Here is a 21931-nt window from a genome sequence, read left to right as displayed (position 1 = left end):
CTTCCTGCTTTTCAGATTTAGGTTTTCTGTGATTTCTCCAAACCACTCCAGGCAAATGCTGGGGCATGGTTCCTTTTAAAGGGCATGGCCAATTTCCTTCCCCATCCTTGACACATTCTGAGCTTGTGCTCCATCTCTAATGATGTCATTGTCAACAGGACTTAAACCGAATCTGCCATGTTCTCTCCAATAACTTCTTGCTTGACACCACTAAAGTCGCAGATGATGGTAGTTTGGGGTTAGTGGAATGCACACTACAAGGTGTCTGGCTCGGACCTGTCCTTGAAGTAACTGATTTGTAACAATTCGATGTGTCACTGTGGTGTCAACTGCTGCTTCAGAGGCAGTATGATGTGCCAGAGCCTTACACCAAATACAACGATCTTCCCTCTTAGTAGTGCCTTGTGACCATACAGAGCCCCGTCTTCTTGTGATCACACATTCTCATGAGCACCATTATCAGCCTCCATGTACAGTGGCTACACTCCTGCCAAGTTTTTCTGCAATATCATGAAAGGACTATCCAGCTTCTTGTAGCCGTGATACACAACCTTATTCAAACCCATTGGGGTGTTGATAATTGTGTCTTTGTCCCCTTAAGGGCATTGTTCACTTACATCAACTCACAACGTTCAATCTCAAAGGTAACTAATGCTCATGACCATTACAGTGTGTATTTAAAACGAACCTGATTTGCATCCTCATAGTGGCACTACTAGTGCTCCTCTTATGTGACTGATGTGAAATTTGAATAAACATCATCTGTCGGATGTAGGAACACGCTTATCATTTTTCATTTATGTTGCACAACTCATTCTTTGTGTTGTGATTTTTTTTTCCATAAGTGTAGTCTTTTTTCCATCCTGTGGATGGGAAAAACTACTCTCTATATACCTCTGTATGAGCCCTAATTTCTCTTATCATACATTCACGGTCCTTACGTAAAATGTACGTTGATGGCAATAGAATTCGTCTGCAGCCAGCCTCAAATGATTGTTTTCTAAATTTTCTCAGTAGTGTCTTGCATAAAGAATGTTGTCTTCCCTCCAGGGATTCGTCAGTAAACAGCTGCAAATTGCTGCTCACCCTGTCCTTTAATTTGACCTGGTGGGGAAACCACACACTTGAATAATACTCAAGATTGGGTCACACTAGTGTTCTATACGCAGTATCGTTTATAGATGGGTTACCCATTCCTAAAATTCCTTGAGGATGAGAATACTTACTGATTTCCAACAAACTTTGCACATAATTCCAAACCCTCAACAAAACCTTTTCTCACTGATAGCTCCCTGTCCCCCCTCCCCCACCCCCTCACCCCACCAAAAAAAGAAGGAAAAAAAATGATGAAAAGAAAAAAGTTTATCATTTACTACGTTTTTGCTGTTCATGAAGTAAAATGTCAGCATCAGACTAGAAGTTTTAATTTATTACTTGTTTACTATCTACTCTATTTCTGACATAGTTTGCACTTGCAAAAGTATATCATTATACGACACATTGTTCAGAAAATATGATGTCATAAACTTTTAGGATATGTAAGAAACTTGGCTTTGCTTAAAATGGAGTGCAAATTACCCAGACTACAGTCATTCAGTGTTCACTAATTAGGGCACTTAGAGACATTCAGCAAAATTTTAAGCATAATTTCAAACATTTTTTTAAACTTTTCTTGCTTAAATGCTCAATGTCAAAATGTGTTTCATTCATTCATAAAGTAATCAGACATCTGCAATTGTTTTTTACAGGGGAACGCAACTCTTTAAAGAATCAGTTAGTTACTGGTATAAGTTACTGTGCGTGTCTCCCAGATAATCACACTCTTAATCTTTGATTCCCTCTTGAACTGTATATAGTGCCGTTGGTGGAGAGGCTTGCTTGCGTCAGCAATACAGATAGCCGCACTGTAGGTGCAGCCACAATGGAGGGGTATCTGTTGAGAGGCCAAAAAAACGTGTGGTTCCTGAAGAGGGAGCAGCTTTTTCAGTAGTTGGAGGGGCAATAGTCAGGATGATTGACTGATCTGGCCTTGTAACATTAACCAAAATGGCCTTGCTGTGCTGATACTGTGAATGGCTGAAAGCAAGGGGAAACTACAGCTGTAATTTTTCCCTGAGGGCATGCAGCTTTACTGTGTGGTTAAACGATGATGGCATCCTCTTGGGTAAAATATTCCAGAGGTAAAATTATCCCCCATTTGGATCTCTGGGTGGTGACCATTCAGGAGGACGTCATTATCAGGAGAAAGAAAACTGGTGTTCTACAGAGTGGAGCATGGAATGTCAGATCGCTTAATTGGGCAGGTAGGTTAGAAAAGGGAAATGGATAAGTTAAAGTTAGATACATTGGGATTTAGTGAAGTTTGGTGGCAGGAGGAACAAGACTTCTGAGCAGGTGAATACAGGGCTATAAATACAAAACCAAATAAGAGTAATGCAAGAATAGGTTTAATAATGAATTAAAAAAATAGGAGCACGGATAAGCTACTATGAACAGCATAGTAAGTGCATTATTGTAGCCTACAACAGTAGTACATGTTTATATGCCAACTAGATCTGCCAATGATGAAGAAATGTATGATGCGATAAAAAAAGTTATTCAGATATTTAAGGGAGATGAAAATTTAATAGTCATCGGGGACTGGTTTTGGATGACTGGTATACGATAGTAGGAAAAGGAAGACAAGGAAAAGTAATAGGTGAACATGGGCAGGTGGTAAGGAATGAAAGAGGAAGCTACCTGGTAAAATTTTGCACAGAGCATAACTTAATCTTAGCTAGCACTTGGTTTAAGAATCATGAAAGAAGGCTGTATATGTGGACAAGGCCTGGAGACATTGGAAGGTTTCAGATAGATTATAAAATGGTAAGACAGAGATTTAGGAACCAGGTTTTAAATTGTAAGACATTTCCAGGGGCAGATGTTGACTCTGACCACAATTTATTGGTTATGAACTGTAGACTAAAACTGAAGAAACTGCAAAAAGGTAGGAATTTAAGGAGATGGGACCTGGATAAACTGAAAGAACCAGAGGCTGTAGAAAGTTTCAGAGAGAGCATTAGGAAACAATTGATAAGAACAGGAGAAAGAAATTCAGTAGAAGAAGAATGGGCAGCTTTGAGAGATGAAATAGTGAAGGCAGCAGAGGATCAAGTAGGTAAAAAGAGGAAGGCTAGTAGAAATCCTTGGGTAACAGAAGAGATACTGAAGTAATTGATGAAAGGAGAAAATATAAAAATGCAGTAAATGAAGCAGACAAAAAAAGTACACACATTCTGATGTTCCGACGACTTGAAGTGTGAGTGTGGGTGTGGGTTATACTGATTTATTTCCCCAAACCACATTCCACTTCTTTACGAGGTGAGTTACTTGGAATTTTTCAGCCTCTCTTCTTTGCAGGATAATCAGCTGCTGGAGAATCTATTGACTTCTTCTCCATCAAATAGAGCTAGGTGCAGGAACGTTTAATCTCTTTATACTTATAAAATGAGTAGACATACAAACTTTCCTTTTCATCAGTTAATGATGTATTTGACTTTCATGCGCAACATAATTCACACTTTCAGTATACATATGCAACTTTCTGTAAGTATTATCTCATACCGTCGAACATTAGAAACAAAATGAGTTACAGTTAAAAGAAAGTTGGCTTGACTACCATGACTTTCTTAAAAAGAAGCAGAAAATACTTCTTGCCTCTCACAAGGCTGAGTCAAGAGTCTATACGAGTACTTTTTCAACTGTTCTTGTTTCACATAACAATAGTCAGTGACACAATAAGCACAAAGCTGCATATAGACTCCATGGTTCTTCCATGTGCACTCACTAACACCTCTATGGATTGCCCGACAGGTACTAGTTGGTGCCGTTTGACCGCCGTATCTACTTTCTTCCTGCGACTGATTTTAAACCTGCACACACAAACATGAGATGCGCAGTAGGTAGGATTCTACCATCCCGCATTCATATCTAGAATGTTGTGTGTTCGAGACGGTAGAAGGCTGAGTGGTACTCATAATAACATCTTAACAGTATACATTTTTTACATAGGTTTTTATACTTATCTCTCCTTTCCATAACAATTCTCTGTCCTCTCTGGAACAATCTTTCGCTTAATGTTTCTCTATTCTTTTCTTATTTTACTTTGTTATTAAGACATGAGTGTTTACTTGTGGTTTTAGTCAGCTTTACTAATATTTAGGAATTGTGAGGACGCTTTTTCTTTTCTTTATTTCTTTTTTCAATAAAAACTTCAGGTGTTTATGACACATGAGTAATCTATTTTCTGTTCTTATCTTTCTGCACTACCTTTTCCTCGTATGTACTATTTTCATTAGTTGTAGCTTGGAGGAACTCTGGGCAAAATGAAAGTGTTCATTTGCCACTCATTTACTTCCACGAAACATAATAATGCTAGTCGTTCACAGAATTTACACTTTCCAGAATAATTCCTATAAAATTTGTGACTTTTGTCACAATACTGTCCCCTTCTCCTAGGATCAGCATCTATTGCTTGCTTGTGGGTTGACCTTATGAGAGCACTTGCTCTTTCCATTCTGATAGGTACGCCCCTTACAAACCACCTCTGTTTTTTAGGCCACAGATAGTCCTATCTCCACATAGGTATGTCTGCCCTTTATACTTAGTAAAAGCCGGTTATGCCCCCTTATCCTTTCTGAGTAGGCCTCATGGTTCATTACCCTAATATACATTTATTTTAAACTTCGCTTTCATTCTTTAATATATCATTTGCTCCCTAGAGTCTTCCTCTACTTTTCAGCTTCTATACTTTCAATGGATATTATGTCTATATATACTACTTATGTCCCCCTATCCTTCAATTCATCAGAGTTTTTATTGCACTTAACGTTTCTTAATGATAAACCTGACTAATTCTACTCCTACTTTTGTTTTCTTTCTTTGCTCGTGCCTCTCTCTTATTTATCCATTACTCATTACTACTTTATAGTTATTCGTTATGTATGTGCACCTCTTCTTACGTGTATTCGATGTAGAACCATCATAACTCCCCATATATGTGCGCATAACTCCCTGTGTACACACCTTTTCCCCTACTACACCAGGCGGTTCTCACATTGTGATAGGCTTTGTCTTATATAATATAATGTTGGCATAGAAGTGTATATTTGTGTATATGTGGATGTATGTTCATGTAGTCTGATTCCTCAGCCTTCTTATCTAAAGATAAGATGTAGGTTATTAGCAACCACTGAAATAAGGAAGGACTTCAGCGATTGTAGTTTATGAATATGGAAAGGGGGAAAAGATAGGCAGGTCCTCAAGATGAGAAGTAAGAAAGGAAAAAATAGATGTGGTTGCTAGGATCGAAGAAGAGATAGAAGATACCCCAAAGACAGGAAACCCTTCCCACCCCCCTTCCCGAGGATCCCTACCTCTCAGGTATTTGAGTGAGATGCTGGAGGAGGTTTGGTGTTAAATCATCTCCTACAGAACGGACTTGTCCCACCTTCACCCTTGAAGTCCGCAAAGGAAATCCTAGCCACCCTATGGAAATGGCAAATGATGAAGAATCAGACACTCTTGTTTGTGAGGGTTGTTTGAAAGGTGTGATGTGTGTTTTGTGTTAGTCATGATTTATCTGTTCTTGTAAACCATGCCTTTAGCTACAATACTCACCCCTTTCAAAATTTAATCAAACTCTCCCATCTATATGACATCTCATAAAAGGTATAAAACACTCTATACAAAATAGAAAATCTATACACTATGGTATAACAGTTGTTCAGGTAGTCACATCATATTATATTTTCCACAAATATAATGCTCTATCCAATGTATTTCGTCGAGGCATCACTTTTCTGTTTCTTTCCCCTTTTTTTTGTGATTCTCTTAAGTCGGTCTCTATTTTATGGTCATATTCAGATTTTTTAAAAATAAGATTACATGATAGTTCTAGATTTTTAAAGGACTTCGGTGCAGGAAAACTATTTTGAAAAAAACACTGAAAACAACTCGGGATCCGATGGTCGTCACTCTGCCCTTTAACTCAGAATGTTAATGTCCCTGGGGGATAGATGAGAGAATAGTTGAAGATTTTAAATAACATTGAAAACAACCCGGGAACCGACGGTCATCACTCTGCCCGTTAACTTAGAAAGTTAACGTCCCTGGGGGACAGATGACTCCACCGGATCCCATGGATCTGATGTTAATTTTTCTTGTACACTGGCAAACCAGTAATTTTCTTTAAATTTCTTTTGAAAGTCTTCCCAAGAGGAAAAATACTCAACATTTACTGTACCCCATTCTGAGGCTTCCCCTAGAATGTACCCCACAGCAGATTCGATCTTCTTAGAATCTTTCCAATTTTTTGGTAATGCTTAGTTAAACCTTTTTAAGAAATGGGACGGATGTACATCTCCATCCAGCTTAAATTTAGGGAATTGTCTAGATAACCCTGAATTAGCTCCCCATTGTAAATCAGTCACAGCTTCACTGGTTAATACAACATTAGGTGAAGATACCATTTTTTCTACTTTATCTTGGATAAGCTTAATCTCTTTCCACAGGCCTTCTACACCCTTCCTGGCATCAGTGAGTTTGGAAGAAGGAATATGCGATACGTTCCCGGATGTTATTCTCTCGGTAACTTTTTGATGTATAATTTCCCCAAATTGTTTCTCCAAACTAATTGAGTTTATAATATCAGAGTTAGCTATTTTGTCTTTGAAATTCCTTTCTACATTGTCTGTCTGTGTACTGACACCTGTAATTTGCAATTGAATGGCATTAACTCATTCTGCTTATCTACACTCTCTTGCAAAGAATACAACTCATGTCTTACATCATTATACTTAATACTGTACACGTTTTCAAAAGAGCCCAACTTTTCAATTAGTTCGGATTCTACATTATTACATTTGTTCTCAATGTTAAGTTCTAACCGTTTTGACAAATCCTGAAAGGTATGATTCTTTGCTAACTTTCATGGCCATAGCCGGTTCTTGATTGTCCCCAGCTTGTTGTACATTCTCCATACTTTGCTATGCTTTAGTCCTAGTAAGCATTTTAAACTAAATTTAAATAAGATAATGTCACAATAAAAGTTCACTAGACAGTACCTTGCACCACTTCGATCTAAAGTAATGAAGTTTTGTTTCACGCTCACCCAGCATAGAATTCTTGTGGCGTAAGTGAGCAGATGTGGAGGCAGGTCAGCACCGGTGAATGGCAGCTGGTGCCGGTGGCGTCGGACGTAGGTTGGTCTCCGTGTCTGCATCCCCGTAATGTTTGTGAGAGCTGTACACTCCCCGCACAGGATCTTCTTGGTTGAAGTGTTCTTTGCATACTCCTTCTTAGACAAATACTTCAAAATCTTCTTTACTATTTTTATCGTTGTGAGTTTTTCATTTCTTCACAGTCTTTCCCTGCAAAATTTGCTCCATTGGATACTTAAACGTATTCCAATGTCTCAGAGTAATTTCCTTGTCTTATTATGTTTGGTTGCTATGGCAACACACAACAGCTTCTTTCCTCATTTTTGACTTGAAATTCCTATTTTCTCGGTCCTTTCGCACAGGTCGCCACATTCTGATGTTCTGATGACTTAAAGTGTGAGTGTGGGTGTGGGTTATAATTATTTATTTCCCCAAACACATTCCACTTCTTTACAAGGTGAGTTACTTGGAATTTTGCAGCCCATGCTTCTTCACAGTAGTAACTTTGCAGTAGTTACTTGGAGATGAAGAAACTTGCACAGGATAGAGCAACATGGAGAGCTGCATCCAACCAGTCTCTGGGCTGAAAACCACAACAACAACAATAACAGCAATCTTTGATGTGCCCTAAGTCATCTCCAGTATAGCACCTCATCTTGCCGCAACTATCTCTTTGCCTCTGCTGCTATTCATTCTATGCCACATCATCAGCATATTACAGTGTTTAAATATTTGTCCTCTTGTAGTCTTTTATCCATCTTAATTATGAGCTCCTATATTTCCTTGCCACACTTTGACCCTTCCCAGAAATACACTCTGTACTCTGCTCTTGCTACTTATATTTCAAAAACGTAGCATATTCACGACTAACCTCAAGAGTAGATAGGCACAATAGTGCCAATTTCTGTAATATGATGAATTTCAAGTGGTACTCCAGTAAATATAATGCTGATTGCTTTAATCATCCATGTAGGAGTTACTTACATCTCAAAAATGTTGACACTTCATGATTAGTACAGAATATATTCCTAACCGCTAAATTATATTTTCATTACTTTGCACACTCAAATTGCAATTATCGTCATCTTCTCTGTAGCTGAGTAATTTTTTCATGTACCATAAGTATTCTACTGTCAAAAGTACTAGTGTGGTGTTTGAGATGACCGCTAAACCTGCTAGGCAGAACAGGTAATTAGGATTGTGGAAAGGGCCAAATAAGGTTGCGGTCAGTTTCACCTTCTAATTGTAATTTATTGTAGTTTAATAACATATTTACAACCAAAGCGGCACATAGCCAAACCTTTTACCAATGCAACTCTTTCACGGCTGAAGGCCTCCAAACAAGAAATCTTAAAAATCAACAAGATAAAAATGCAGTTAAAATAACAAATAAAATAATTTAAAAAAACATATATCACAGCTAGGTGGAAAGCCTCAAGGCAAAGGATAGAACAAACATATGCAAGGTGCAATACAAATGGCTGAAGGCCACAATCAAATTTCAAAATTTTAAAATATATTACCATAATCTTTTAAAGGCAGAAGGCTGTAATTTTTAAGCTTGAAAGATAATTTTAAGAATGAAGTCACAAGGCTGAAAGCCCAGTTAATTTTCCGAAATTTAGAAAAAAAAAAAAACCATAAGCCTTAAATTTTAAATAGCTGAAAACAGATAATCAAACACCAGTGGGAAAGACAATAAAGACAACAGCATTCAGAAGCCTCCAGGGAGGTCGGTCTGCCCTCGTTCACTTAGGTGAGACAGGTGGTGAGCCCAACTACACTTGATCCATCGGAACCTAACCAGGGGACAGCCACGGACCGACAGACACACCGACTTGCTTGCCATCAATCAGTACATGAGAACTCAAACACAAGATGTTATGAACGTGATAATCCACAATGTTGTATGTGTTAGCTGTGAAAATTACATACCATGTTGGACAGCGACAACAAGTGAGGAAAGGACACTGCCTGAAATTACATTCGTGGCCAGGGCAGGTAACCAGAACACTAATGGCCACATGGCAAAAAATTCCACTGGTACACTTGAATTTGAACTACGATAATCTAGTTAAATTCACCCCAAAAGAACACTGCCTGATTTTACTTCAGTGGCCAGGGCAGATAACCAGAACACTAACGACCACAAGACAGAAAATTCCGCTGGTGCACTCAAATTGTAGTCAACCAATATAGTTAATTGCACCGCATGGCGGCTAAATTTCAGCAATAGAAACACTCGGTGTTGCTCACAGGAAAAACTCCCCAACAGCAAACCACTGAAATGAACCATCACAACATGAATGGACATGGCTTAGGAAATTGAAACCACTACTCAACTTTGACGTCCTGGGTCAGTGAACCACAAAGCTCGTAGTGATCGGACAGCTCCACACACGCACGGACCAATAGCACACCCAGCCGACTGCACAGCACGGAGATAACTTCTCTAGTCTGCAGCAGCCGACCGACTCCTCTCAAAATGCCGACAACATCTAAAATAGTTGTCAGTCGAAATAACACCAACTACACACACAACCCGACAAACACTTGCATGAAGACCTGAATGATACCCAACAGTAACTAAGCAAGCATGAAGACAAATTGGGAGTCGATGCGCACGCACACGCACACACACACACCACACACACACACACACACACACACACACACACACACACACACACACACAGCCGACTCGTGAACAATTGGTGAGCCAAAATGCATCGCCCGGTAGGACAACCGGCAGACGATCCATGGAGACGGTGGCCCGGCTCAAGTGATGCATGGCGGCAATGTTCAGGTGAGCCATGTTGACGCAGACCTCACTGCTGCACCAACCTGACTGCACTAGTGCCGCACTGTAATTCCCTGACTGGCAGGTCTGGACTGTGCTCCAGACACATTCCAACTGACTGGCAGCCCGAACTCGTGACACGAACTCCCTGTCCCAACTGGTGTATGGCAGACAATGACCGGGAAGTAATAAAGGTCAAGCAAAGGTACTACGAGAGGGGATATATCGATATGCACTGCTAGCGCCGGTCACGGTCAGGCAAAGCAGCAGCTCAGTGACAGTAGTAATTTAAATTAACGTAGTAAGGTGGAAGTGCGTTAAAAACGGTGTAAAATACATGATGGCAGGAAGATGATCCACACACAGCTCATTGGTGATTCCGTGCCTTTTAATCTCTTGATAAATTTCACTTAAATCTAGACTCGATGTTAACAGATTTCTTTTCTTCAAAATATGACCATTAGATCTTGCACGTGTAGTGGGAACACTAGCTGTGTCATCTCTTGAGATGTTCGACATTGCAAATTAGTGTTCTGTTAATAAATTTTCCCTAAATGGTAATGAGAATCCAGGGAAAAATGGCAGCTAACAAACACGGAAAAATTTGGATCAGTGCTAAGGAGAGCTGGAGATGCAATTCCATGTAAAGAGCACGATCTCCATAAATGTCACGCTTCCATACACCTGAAACACTTAAATTCTTCCTTCTCTGCACCATTTTGCATACTCCAGATTCAGAAGGATGTAGATTGCTGTAGGTACTGGGAGATGAAGCAGCTTGCACAGGATAGAGTAGCATGGAGAGCTGCATCAAACCAGTCTCAGGACTGAAGACCACAACAACAACAACAACAACATGATAAAGTGCAGCATGCACACAGTTCTTTCATGTAACCTGACTGATCAGTGTTATAAACAGCAGTTGCGAGGATAACAGAAAGTTTCATATTTATGTCAGCTTTGAATTTCTCTATAGCATTGTCTACCACGGGCAGCTGCTCTACACGTTTACGTGATGTGAACTTGGTAATTTTACGACTTCCTATTCTGTACGATTTTGGCATAGCCAGGTCGACGAAGCCTGGAAATGGGCAATGTTCATATCAGATGCAATTCGGAGGGCCCAGTCTCATAGATGTCCATCAGTAATGGTGCATATCCTCTCACGAGCAGTTCTAAGTCTTTCGAACAGTTTTTCATTTGGACAGTTTCGGGTTTCCGTTTGGCACATATTTCTTACTTCATGTAATTCATTCTTCTGTTTGTACAGTTTACGCTCCGATTTTACGGAACAAAAACACCTTTGCACACTGCATAACTTCAAGCATTTCACCCCCCCCCACCCTCCCACCCCCTCCCTCCACCCCCACCCCACCCCCTTAGTTTAACCAATATTTCACTGCCTTTTCTTTGTCACTGAAAGCTATTGCGGTATGTGTTTCTTTTTAGGCTTGGAAGGTATTCTCCTTCAGAACTTTTACTGGGACAATTGACACATCGTCTGAACCACAGTTCATGGAACCATCACAGTTATTTCCTATTTCTTCTAACATATCCACAATTTCAAATGAAAGGTCAATATCATTCAAATGAATGTCAAGGAAATTGTCTAACAAATGACACATATGTACATCCTCAGGAGAAGTAGGTGATTTCGGCTGAAAACCACGTTCTTCATATTTCATCATTGTTATATTGAGAATGTTAATTGAGTTCCACATTACTGTGAAACTGGAAGAAAAAAAGGTACTATTAGTAGACATGCCTCACAAAAGCACAATAAACATTAATTCGGCTTTATCTGCATCGTCAATACATACCAGTACTGTAAAAAGTACTGGTAATTAGTAATAGATGTTACTTGAGTGGCTAATTCGAGAGAATACTAACTGTGTACTGCAGTGTCAGAGAAGCTATCAACGAATGGTAACCTGAAATGTCCTTTACAAATTACTATCAGGTTGTGTCATGTTTCCTGTTTACAAATGTACTACTGACCTCAGCTGTGTGTGTGCCTAGTTGCGCATGCGCAGTTGCTACAGCACCAGTAGGGGTGTTCATTTCTACCGCCACCTGACACGCTACGAATTTGGCTGTTTTCAGCTATTTTTTTTAAATTATGTGCAGTGCCTCTTAACAGCTAAAATTTTGACAGTGCATTTCTTTCATTGTCTTCTTGCCATGTAAAAAATTTCAGGGTAGTTTTCGACATATCTTATGCTGGATATTTTGCACCTTATAATCTAATTAAAATCTCTTCCAAGATCGGGAGTTTGTTCTGTCTCCATTACGTTGGTAGGGTACACAGTGTAAACTGCTTCCCTGACTTAGCATCAAAAGCAAAATTTGAGATTAGACTGATGATTTCTTGGTGTGCAGAACACGGTATGTTATTGTGAATCAAGAGTTATCAACAGATGTAGAAATGACTTCAGGTGTGCCCTAGGGAAATGTTTTGGGCCCTTGCTGTCCATGATGTGCATTAATGACTATGGCGACAATATTTAACAGTAACCTCTCACGTTCATCAGAAAATGCAGTTATGTATATTGTAAAACTGTTTAAGAGATCAATGTAAACTGTCCTTGGTTTTTAATAAAAACTCTTTGTAATAGTTTTGTTAGAGAATATTTTGAATCCTGTGAACAACTTGTTCATAAATAAAGTTGTGTGGTTGAACATAATAATTTTGCAAGACGTTATGAGCCCAGGCCATGTTGAAATGAACAAAACACAGTTTTAAAGAAGACTGACTAAATCCAATGTGTGCTTGTAGAAGTGTTTTTTGTTGAAACAACTCACACAATGGCGAGAACGTTCCATAAGAACAGGAGTACCAATGGTGCTTATAAAGTGAATATTGATAAACTTGAAGAACTTGGTAATTGAGCAACATGGACATGCCACTTCTCTACGGTGCTTCATTGATATGAACGCAATGATATTATTAATGGTACTCACAAGCATGTGGTGGTTCCATGGGAAGCAACAAGTGAACAAAAGACAAAACAATGAATCTAAAGAAGCGAGTCTGAAAGCAAGTGCACGAAGTAAACCAGTTGCTGAACTTGTGTTGATGTGCAGCAATGGTAAAGAAGTACAATGCAAACTACATGCATGTTTTGAACATAGTAACACACAGCATTTGCAAAAGTTAATTGAAACCTTTTTTTCAGATCAAGTGTGTCAAAACCGAAGACATTAGCACAGTTCGAGCTAAGCTGCAAAAGTTGTTTTCAGATCAAAATGATGAATTAACGAAATGTGAAGAGAATATGTTGTTCGGAAGAATATCAAATGGTCAAATCTTATCCACACTGGGAAAGGAATATGTTTACTGTAAAGATCTCTGGGACACATTGCCATCAGAAAACAAGAGTTTGAATTTACTCATTGTAAAACTGCAGCTGTTAAATTGCATGAACAAATAACAATGGAACCAACTGTGTGTGTCATTTCTAATACCCCAAAAGGGAAACAAAGTAACAGTCAAAAGAAGGTGCCAAAAGAGCAAGCAAAGCAAAAATGTCTGTGTAATAAATGCAGACAACTATGTCATTGGGCAGCAGAGTGCCTATGGACAGCACTAATGTGTGGCACGAGGAGAAGTTGAGTGGAAATACTGTCTTTGATTCACACATCATGGATGTGACTTCTAGAAACTACACTACTGGCCATTAAAATTGCTACACCATGAAGATGACGTGCTACAGATGCGAAATTTAACCAACAGGAAGAAGATGCTGTGATATGCAGATGATTACCTTTTCAGAGCATTCACACAAAGGTCGGCACCCGTGGCGACACCTACAACGTGCTGACATGAGGAAAGTTTCCAACCGATTTCTCATACACTAACGGCAGTTGACCGGTGTTGCCTGGTGAAACGTTGTTGTGATGCCTCGTGCAAGGAGGAGAAATGCGTACCATCATGTTTCTGACTTTGATAAAGGTTGGATAAAGCCTATCACGATTGTGGTTCATCGCATCATGACATTGCTGCTCGCGTTGGTCAAGATCCAATGACTGCTAGCAGAATATGGACTCGGTGGGTTCAGGAGGGTAATACAGAATGCTGTGCTGGATCCCAATGGCCTTGTATCTCTAGCAGTCGAGATGACAGGCATCTTATCCGCATGGCTGTAATGGATCGTGCATCCATGTCTCAATCTCTGAGTCAACAGATGGGGACGTTTGCAAGACAACAACCATCTGCATGAACAGTTCGACGATGTTTGCAGCAGCATGGACTATCAGCTCAGAGACCACGGCTGCAGTTACCCTTGACACTGCATCACAGACTGGAGCGCCTGTTATGGTGTACTCAACAACGAACCTGGGTGCACGAATGGCAAAACGTCATTTTTTCGGATGAAGCCAGGTTCTGTTTACAGCATCATGATGGTCGCATCCATGTTTGGCGACATCACGGTGAACACACATTGGAAGCGTGTATTCGTCATCGCCATACTGGCGTATCACTTGGCGTGATGGTATGGGGTGTCATTGGTTACACATCTCGGTCACCTTTTGTTTGGGGTGTCATTGGTTACACATCTCGGTCACCTCTTGTTCGCATTGACGTCACTTTGAACAGTGGACGTTACATTTTAGATGTGTTATGACCCGTGGCTCTACCCTTCATTCAATGCCTGCAAAACCCTACATTTCAGCAGGATAATGTATGACCACATGTTGCAGGTCCTGTACGGGCCTTTCTGGATACAGAAAATGTTTGACTGCTGCCCTGGCCAGCACATTCTCCAGATCTCTCACCAATTGAAAACGTCTGGTCAATGGTGGCTGAGCAACTGGCTTGTCACAATACACTAGTCACTACTCTTGATGAACTGTGGTATCATGTTGAAGCTGCATGACAAGATGTACCTGTACACGCCATGCAAGCTCTGTTTGACTCAATGCCCAGGCATATCAAGGCCGTTATTACGGGCAGAGGTGGTGATTCTAGGTACTGATTTCTCAGGATCTATGCACCCAAATTGCGTGAAAATGTAATCACATGTCAGTTCTAGTATAATATATTTATCCAATGAATACCCGTTTATTATCTGCATTTCTTCTTGGTGTAGCAATTTTAATGGCCAGTAGTGTATGCTGATGCAAATAAATAGTATTGTGACAGTGGTACTTCAAAGCATATAACTCTGAGTGAACTGACTTAATTTCGTTCCTGAAATGATTTCATTGGTACTAATATGCACGCATTTGGTCAAGGAACAGTTAATATTAAACTTAGACAAAGCAGTGAATGTTACAGTGCCAAAATGGCAAATGTTTTATGTATGCTTGATGCTAGTGCTCATTTGTTCTCAGCCAGAGCAGCTGCATATTATGACTACGATACTGTTATGTTGAAACCACAATAAAGTATGAATCCAAAGACAGGATCGTTAATGAAGCACATCACTAAGAACAGATAGTTCGTTTATTACTGACATCAATGAACGCTGATAAGCCAAAACATGACGTCTGCCCACTGCGATGTTGGATGCCACCTGGTGGCTTTGCAGACAAGTGACACAGTAGCAAAAGCATGGAAGCCAAGCAGACACAGATGGGGGCTCACTCTAGTGAAGATATGGGCTGCAAATGGAGAAGTCCATTGAGATAAATGACTCCGGCAAAGGACAGATTATTATCACGCAGAGCCTGTGAACAAGTATCTTGAAAATTGTGAAACTGGTTGAATGTTCACATGCTACTGTCGTGAACATGTATGGAAAGAGGTTGAAGGACAGGGAAATTACCACTAGGCGCTAAATGGTTAGATGTCTACGACTCTTCAAAGAACATGGGGTTCAGAGGCTTGTCTGCTCTGTAAAGTAGGATAGATGCTGATCTGCGACATCTCTGCTGAAAGAGCACAATGCTGGTGCCTGCTCAAGTGTTTTGTAGCACATTGTTCGTCATATGTTGTTGAACATGGAGCTCTGCAGCAGACCACCCTACAGGTTCATATATTGACCCAACGACATCATCAGTTATGATTGCAGTGTGCATTGGACCATCAGGATTCAACTGTCAATCAATGGGAATGTGTCGGCAGGTGATTCACATTTTTGCTACATTAGGTCACTGGTCGTCTCCACAAATGCCATCATTGAGGTGAACAGCAGCTCAAAATGTACAGCGTGCCATGGGCGCAGGCTAGTAGGAGCAGTATTATCATATGCAAGACATCCTCCTCCACTTGCATGAGATCTGTGGTGGTAATCCACAGCTGCTAAACCATTTGCATCCCTTCATGCTTGATATCTTCCCCATTGGCGATGTCATCTTTCTGCAGTATAATTGTCCATGTCTTGGAGCAAGAACTATGCTACTGTGGTTTGAGGAGCACTATTGTGAACTCATGATGATTTCTCAGTGACCAAATTTGGCTGATATAAATCCTATGGAACTCACCAGGGTCACCATCAGGCGCTCTCATCACATACATCAATCAGCAGCCCATTACTTAGTTGAATTACATGATCTGTGTGTAGGCATCTGGTGCCACCCGTGTGTAAATGTCTAATGCCACATTCCTCCACAAACCTATCAACAAACTGTAGGATCCCTGATATGCAGAATCAGTGATGTATTTCATTCAAAAGATGGACAAATGAGCTATTAAGTGGTCATAATGTGTTGGTTACAACCAGAACAGAACTGAACTGCTACATGGAAAGTGCAGCTATTTACCAACCATCAAATATTCTTGAATGCTGATATTTATACAAACATTCAAACTCCAGAATATACAAGCATTTCAAAGATAAGATATTTCAAAAACATTCCAGAAATTATAAATACAAAATAACAAATAATTGCTGCTGGTTGAGTTTGACCCAGCTATCTGCAGCACGCCAACCATTGAAACTAACCACTATGCCACACTGTGTGTGCTATAACCTGCAACATTGCTCCATTTCCTGGAGAAACAGTGACCCACTGTTTCAGAAATTCTCATTTTTATCTGACTACAGCACCCTGAATTTAGATATTATCAGTTGTCCTCTGAATGGTGGTGCTGGCTGCTCCTTGCATTCTGGTCATATTGTTACATCCTCTTCATTATGGGGAGTATCAAAAGTAATATCTCTGCGCTTCTGTCTTTTTGATGAAGAGTGATAATCTTCTACTTCATATTAGTTGCCTGCCAAGTGACAAAGGATATGATACAGCTCTAAGTAGCACTTTAGCAACGTTTCTGATAATCCTACTTTCCACACAGATGTAAAAATCCAAACCAAGTCCACTGGGCTGTATCTCACTGGCCAGTGCTTGGCGTTTTAGTGCACTCATTCCTTCTACCCACCATCCAGATTTCGTATCCAAGCCAGCTGTCATTATTCTTCTGTCCAGACAATGAAATATTTCATATAGTCATCCTGAGTGTTGTCCAACCGGAACAGGAACAGTGTATCCTTTGGCATTTGGGCCTTGCGAGGGGGGGGGGGGGGGGGCATACAGGATGGTAGGAAGCCTGTAATGTCTTGCTGTGGTGTACTGTATGCAAATGTCATGATGGGCAATATCTCTGTTCAACATCAGCCAACCAAATGAGAATTCCAATAAATGGAGTATTGTATAAGAGAAACTATGATCCGATGGAGCAGAAATAGTTGCTCATCGTTCCTTGTCATCTATGGCAAGTCAGCCTGTGTATTATAAAGCATTTAATAAGTCCATTCATCTGCGGGTAGTAGGCAGCTGTCACCCTGTAAATTGTAAAATTATCTTTGATATTGGTCTTGACTGAAAAACTTTTCCCCAGTTAGAGATCTTGCTACAAAATGATGACTTCTATAAGTAACTTTGCAATTTCTGGAGCTTCTTTGATCAACACAGCTTTGGTGAGATTGTAGTGGATGTTGTAGTCAGTGCAGACTTTTGACAGGTACCAGATGCCCTAGGGTAATTGTGGCATGTGCTTTTGTCATTGGCACTCCTTGCAGTGGCTCACACAATGTCTAAGGATCAATAGAGACCTGGCCAGTATTTGCCTGTACCTGTGTCCGATTCTGTCTTGAGTCTTCACAAAACCCAGGTGACGAGATGTTGTAGAATCATGGAAATACTTCAGGACACCTAGTCATAGAATAGCTGGAATGACAAGCAACTATTTCCACCCCATCAGACCATAATTTCTCTTATACAAAACTCCATTTATTGGAATTCTCGTTTGGTTGGTTCCTCTTTACTCAAAACTTCTATGGTTCTCAACAGTGCTGGATCTTCCCTCTATTCAGCAGCAATATCATTTAACACGGTGATGACTGAGATTTTGTTCATATTGTGTTCTGCCAGCCGTTGTGGCCAAGTGGTTCTAGGCGCTTCACTCCGGAACAACGCTGCTGCTAAGGTCGCAGGTTCGAATCCTGCCTTGGGCATGGATGTGTTTGCTGTCCTTAGGTTAGTTAGGTTTAAGTACTTCTAAGTCTCGTGGATTGATGACCTCAGATGTTAAGTCCCATAGTGCTCAGAGCCATTTGAACCATTTGTTGTGTTCCACGAAACTATTCCTCAAGAACCAGTCAGTGTTCTTGTGTTTGCATTCACTTCTGTATGCTACTGTGAGGTCGTACACATGAAATCTTAGTATCCATCTCTCCAGCTGACCTGAAGGATCCTTCAGGTTAATCATCCAGAATAGAGAATGGTGGCCCATCACAATGGTCAATAGTTTGCCAAATAAACACAGCCAATCAACAGCAAGGCACTCATTTTCTATCGTAGAGTAGTTTATTTTGGACTTAGGGAGTACCCTGGAAGCATAAAAGGTATCACACTTTTGCACCTTCTTGAGTTTGTACTAGAACTGCTCCAGTTCTAAAACCCGTAGGATCAGTGTGATGTTCTATCTTGACATTCTCGTCATACACTGCCATTTGCAGTTGTCCTTCTTTGCAAGAACCACGAGGACACTGAAAATTCAGTGGTGTGACCTTGCAGCATCTTCCTCTCTTTCTGCCAGATTATCTGTCCTTCAGTCAGTGACATTGTATGACAACTGGTTATTTGGTGTATGATCTACATGTTGATACAATGTTTTCGCATGGGCCACTTGATCTATCTTTTTTCCACTTCGGATTTGAAAGCATACGAAAATTGAGAGCAGAACAGCTATCACTTTTGACATAGTTCCATGGTCAGGACAGATCCTATTGGCAGTTTGACAGTAGCTTCCTCCTCTGCCTTGTATTTAGTGGCAACAGAGCATGATTCTTCATTGATGACACAAATCCACCCTTACTGGAATGGTTCGGCTGTCCCTTTTAGTGATGAGTTGTGGCTGCCTTTACAGTTAGTGATCCAAAAGTTTTCCTTGACTATATACAATGCTCATGTTCATTGCTGGCGTGCAGATTTCATTTGTGGGCAATAAGCTTTTTGCAGTTGACAAAAGTTTCACAGTTTTACTGAACATCTTGATAGGCAAGTGGAACTCACTGTATGGTTTATTATGGGATAACAATGATTTCAGTGGCAAACTATCGCCCAGAGCAATCATTGATATATTTGCTTGTTGGAATAGCTACATCAGTCTGGAGCTCTGATATGATTATGATGCTTGCAAGAAATCCAATCCAAGAATAACATTATGACTACATTTTGCTAAAACAAAAAATTCGAAGGGCTGCATTCTGTCATTGATAGGTATTTCTATGATGCGTATTCCTGTTGGCTGGACATATTTCCCATTTGCAGCTTTAGCACAATTGCTTTCCTATCATGGAACATAGTCTTCTTTAACTGATGATGATAGATATCAGACATAACAATAAAAGAAATACCTTTGTGGACAAGCATCCAGACTTGTTTACCTCGATGAGATTTCCTGTCATGTTGGTAACTGCCATCCATGGAGAATTTTCGTATGTGGTGGCCTCACCACCACAAATGGTCACATCACTTAGTTTTCCTTTGATGGCTAGGTGAGAAACTGGCACCTCTGTATGGTGATGGAGAACAAGAATTGTGTGTTGGGGACCAACACTGTTATGGGTACAGCGATGAGGTTTGGCCCAGAAGGTGACAATAATCATCTGCTGTTGACTAGTGTGATTAGGGCTGTTGTGATGATTGACGCTTTTTGAGATAATAGTCCTCAAATACCTGTCTTCTTTCTTTGTAGTAGTGAACAACATGTCCAGACAACCTATTGTCAGAAAATACCAGAGTGTTGTACTCCATGCTCCAAATGATTTGTCAAGAAATTTTTCTGAAGAATTTGAAGCAGCAGAAAGATTACTAGGGGTATTTGCTCTCTCCTACCCTGTTCAAATTTTCTATGCATTGAGTAAACTTCAGCCCACCTAAAAAATTATATAATAATTGTACCCTTGTATCATGCGTAATTTCCTTTATGACAGTTCTTTTCAGAGTGGAGATCAAGCAAGATGGTGAAGTTGTAGGACAGTGGACTCATATTCGAAGGACTGTGGTTAAAATCTCTGTGTGGCCATTTGGATTTAGATTTTTCATGACTTCCCTAAATTACTTAAAGCAAATGCCAGAGAAGTTTCTTTGAAAAGGTACAGCTGATTTCCTTCTCCATCCTTACCCTACTTCAAGTTTGCATTTTATCTCTAATGAATTTGTGGCAGACCCCATTAAACCTTATACTTTGTCTCTCTTACAGAGCAGAGTAATCCTGAGGACAGTGCAGAAGTGTTATGAGTATCAGGTTGTTGTATGGACTTTTTCTGACCAATAATGTCATTTCTTAACTTGAACAAAGCTATAAATTTTGCTTTTGTCACAACCATGGCATTCCAAGCAAAATGGGAGTTGTACACAAGCATCAAAGAGTGTTCATTATGATGTGACTACACCACTGTTCTGTTTAATTTGTGTACCTCGTACTTGGGAAACATAGTTTTAATTTCTCCAGTGTAGATGATACATCTTTGTCACTAACTCTTACTTCTTTTTCCGCAGTCAGTCTTGGTTCATTTTGAACTATGTCACCCTCTCCCTCATTCATCCTTGCACACCCCCTTTTTTCACTATTCACTGCTTCTAATAATGTTGAAATGGTAGTCCTGCATATGTGAGAAACTGAAGATGTGTCAACAGTCTTAAATGAATTTTATGAACATTTCTGATACTGAATCTAGTGCTTGATTGTGTTGCAAGTAAGTTCTGAGTTTTCTATAATCTAAAATATTTGTTGTTATTCTACTTCTAGCAAAGTAAAATTCTGCGATCAGTACGAGTCCCCCAGGATCGATGATAACACCTATTTTATTAGGTGAGTCTATTTCCCCATCACATTGTTGTAAGCTGCCATTATTTATTAAAGTACTAATGAATTATTTCATTTAAGTGCTGTAATGTTTTCCAATTTTCAGGACTGCACCAAGGGTGTTAAATTTGGTTTTGTACAAAGTTGTTTCATACAAACTCTATGATCTCATCATCCGGAAATTTAGAAATGAGACATCTGACAGGGATTAGTGAAAACAGTGAATTATGTGACATGTTAGCGACAACATCTGTGTACTTCCAGCGACTGCCATTTGTAAATATCATTTTAAAACGATTGCCTTCAACTACTTTTTTTGTTATTTATCAAATGGGTACTAGGCCACATTTTAAAATGCCTTATGTATGTGATTTTCTAGCTGTTTCTGATAGTGTTGTTTGACATTCATTTAAAATATGGAAGCAAAGCAACAGCAACTAATTTGATGTCTGTGATCTTTTCTTTGTTGAATTGTTGAAATGTGTACGTGTCAGGTAACTTCAAGAACAAGCTATCATTACTGTTATCAAGATCCTGATATCTGAATCAAGGGGTGGAGTCATCTACCATTCTTTTATGAGGTCTTAGTGACTTGTTTCAGGATTGGTTCATAGGAAAATCAAAAATGTTACTAATGGTATTTTTTGCATCTGTTGTAACCATATGTTAGAGGTGTAA

The 21931-nt window shown here is 39.9% G+C and overlaps 1 protein-coding gene across 1 annotated transcript in view; it reads left to right on the top strand.

Moving 5' to 3' along the window:
- The window catches only part of LOC126234403 (zinc finger-containing ubiquitin peptidase 1-like), a 224105-nt gene extending 202562 nt beyond the window's left edge, over positions 1–21543 (top strand). Inside the window, exons 10-11 of the mRNA XM_049943091.1 lie at positions 21197–21259; positions 21360–21543. Coding sequence (XP_049799048.1) covers positions 21197–21241 — 45 coding nt within the window. The 3' untranslated portion in view covers positions 21242–21259; positions 21360–21543. The remainder of the gene's footprint in view (positions 1–21196; positions 21260–21359) is intronic.
- Positions 21544–21931: the final 388 nt, after the last annotated feature.

This window comes from Schistocerca nitens, chromosome 2 (genome assembly GCF_023898315.1).
Source record: "Schistocerca nitens isolate TAMUIC-IGC-003100 chromosome 2, iqSchNite1.1, whole genome shotgun sequence".
NCBI lineage: Eukaryota > Metazoa > Arthropoda > Insecta > Orthoptera > Acrididae > Schistocerca > Schistocerca nitens.
Note: the sequence above shows the minus strand (reverse complement) of the source record. Positions and strands in the feature narration are given on the sequence as shown.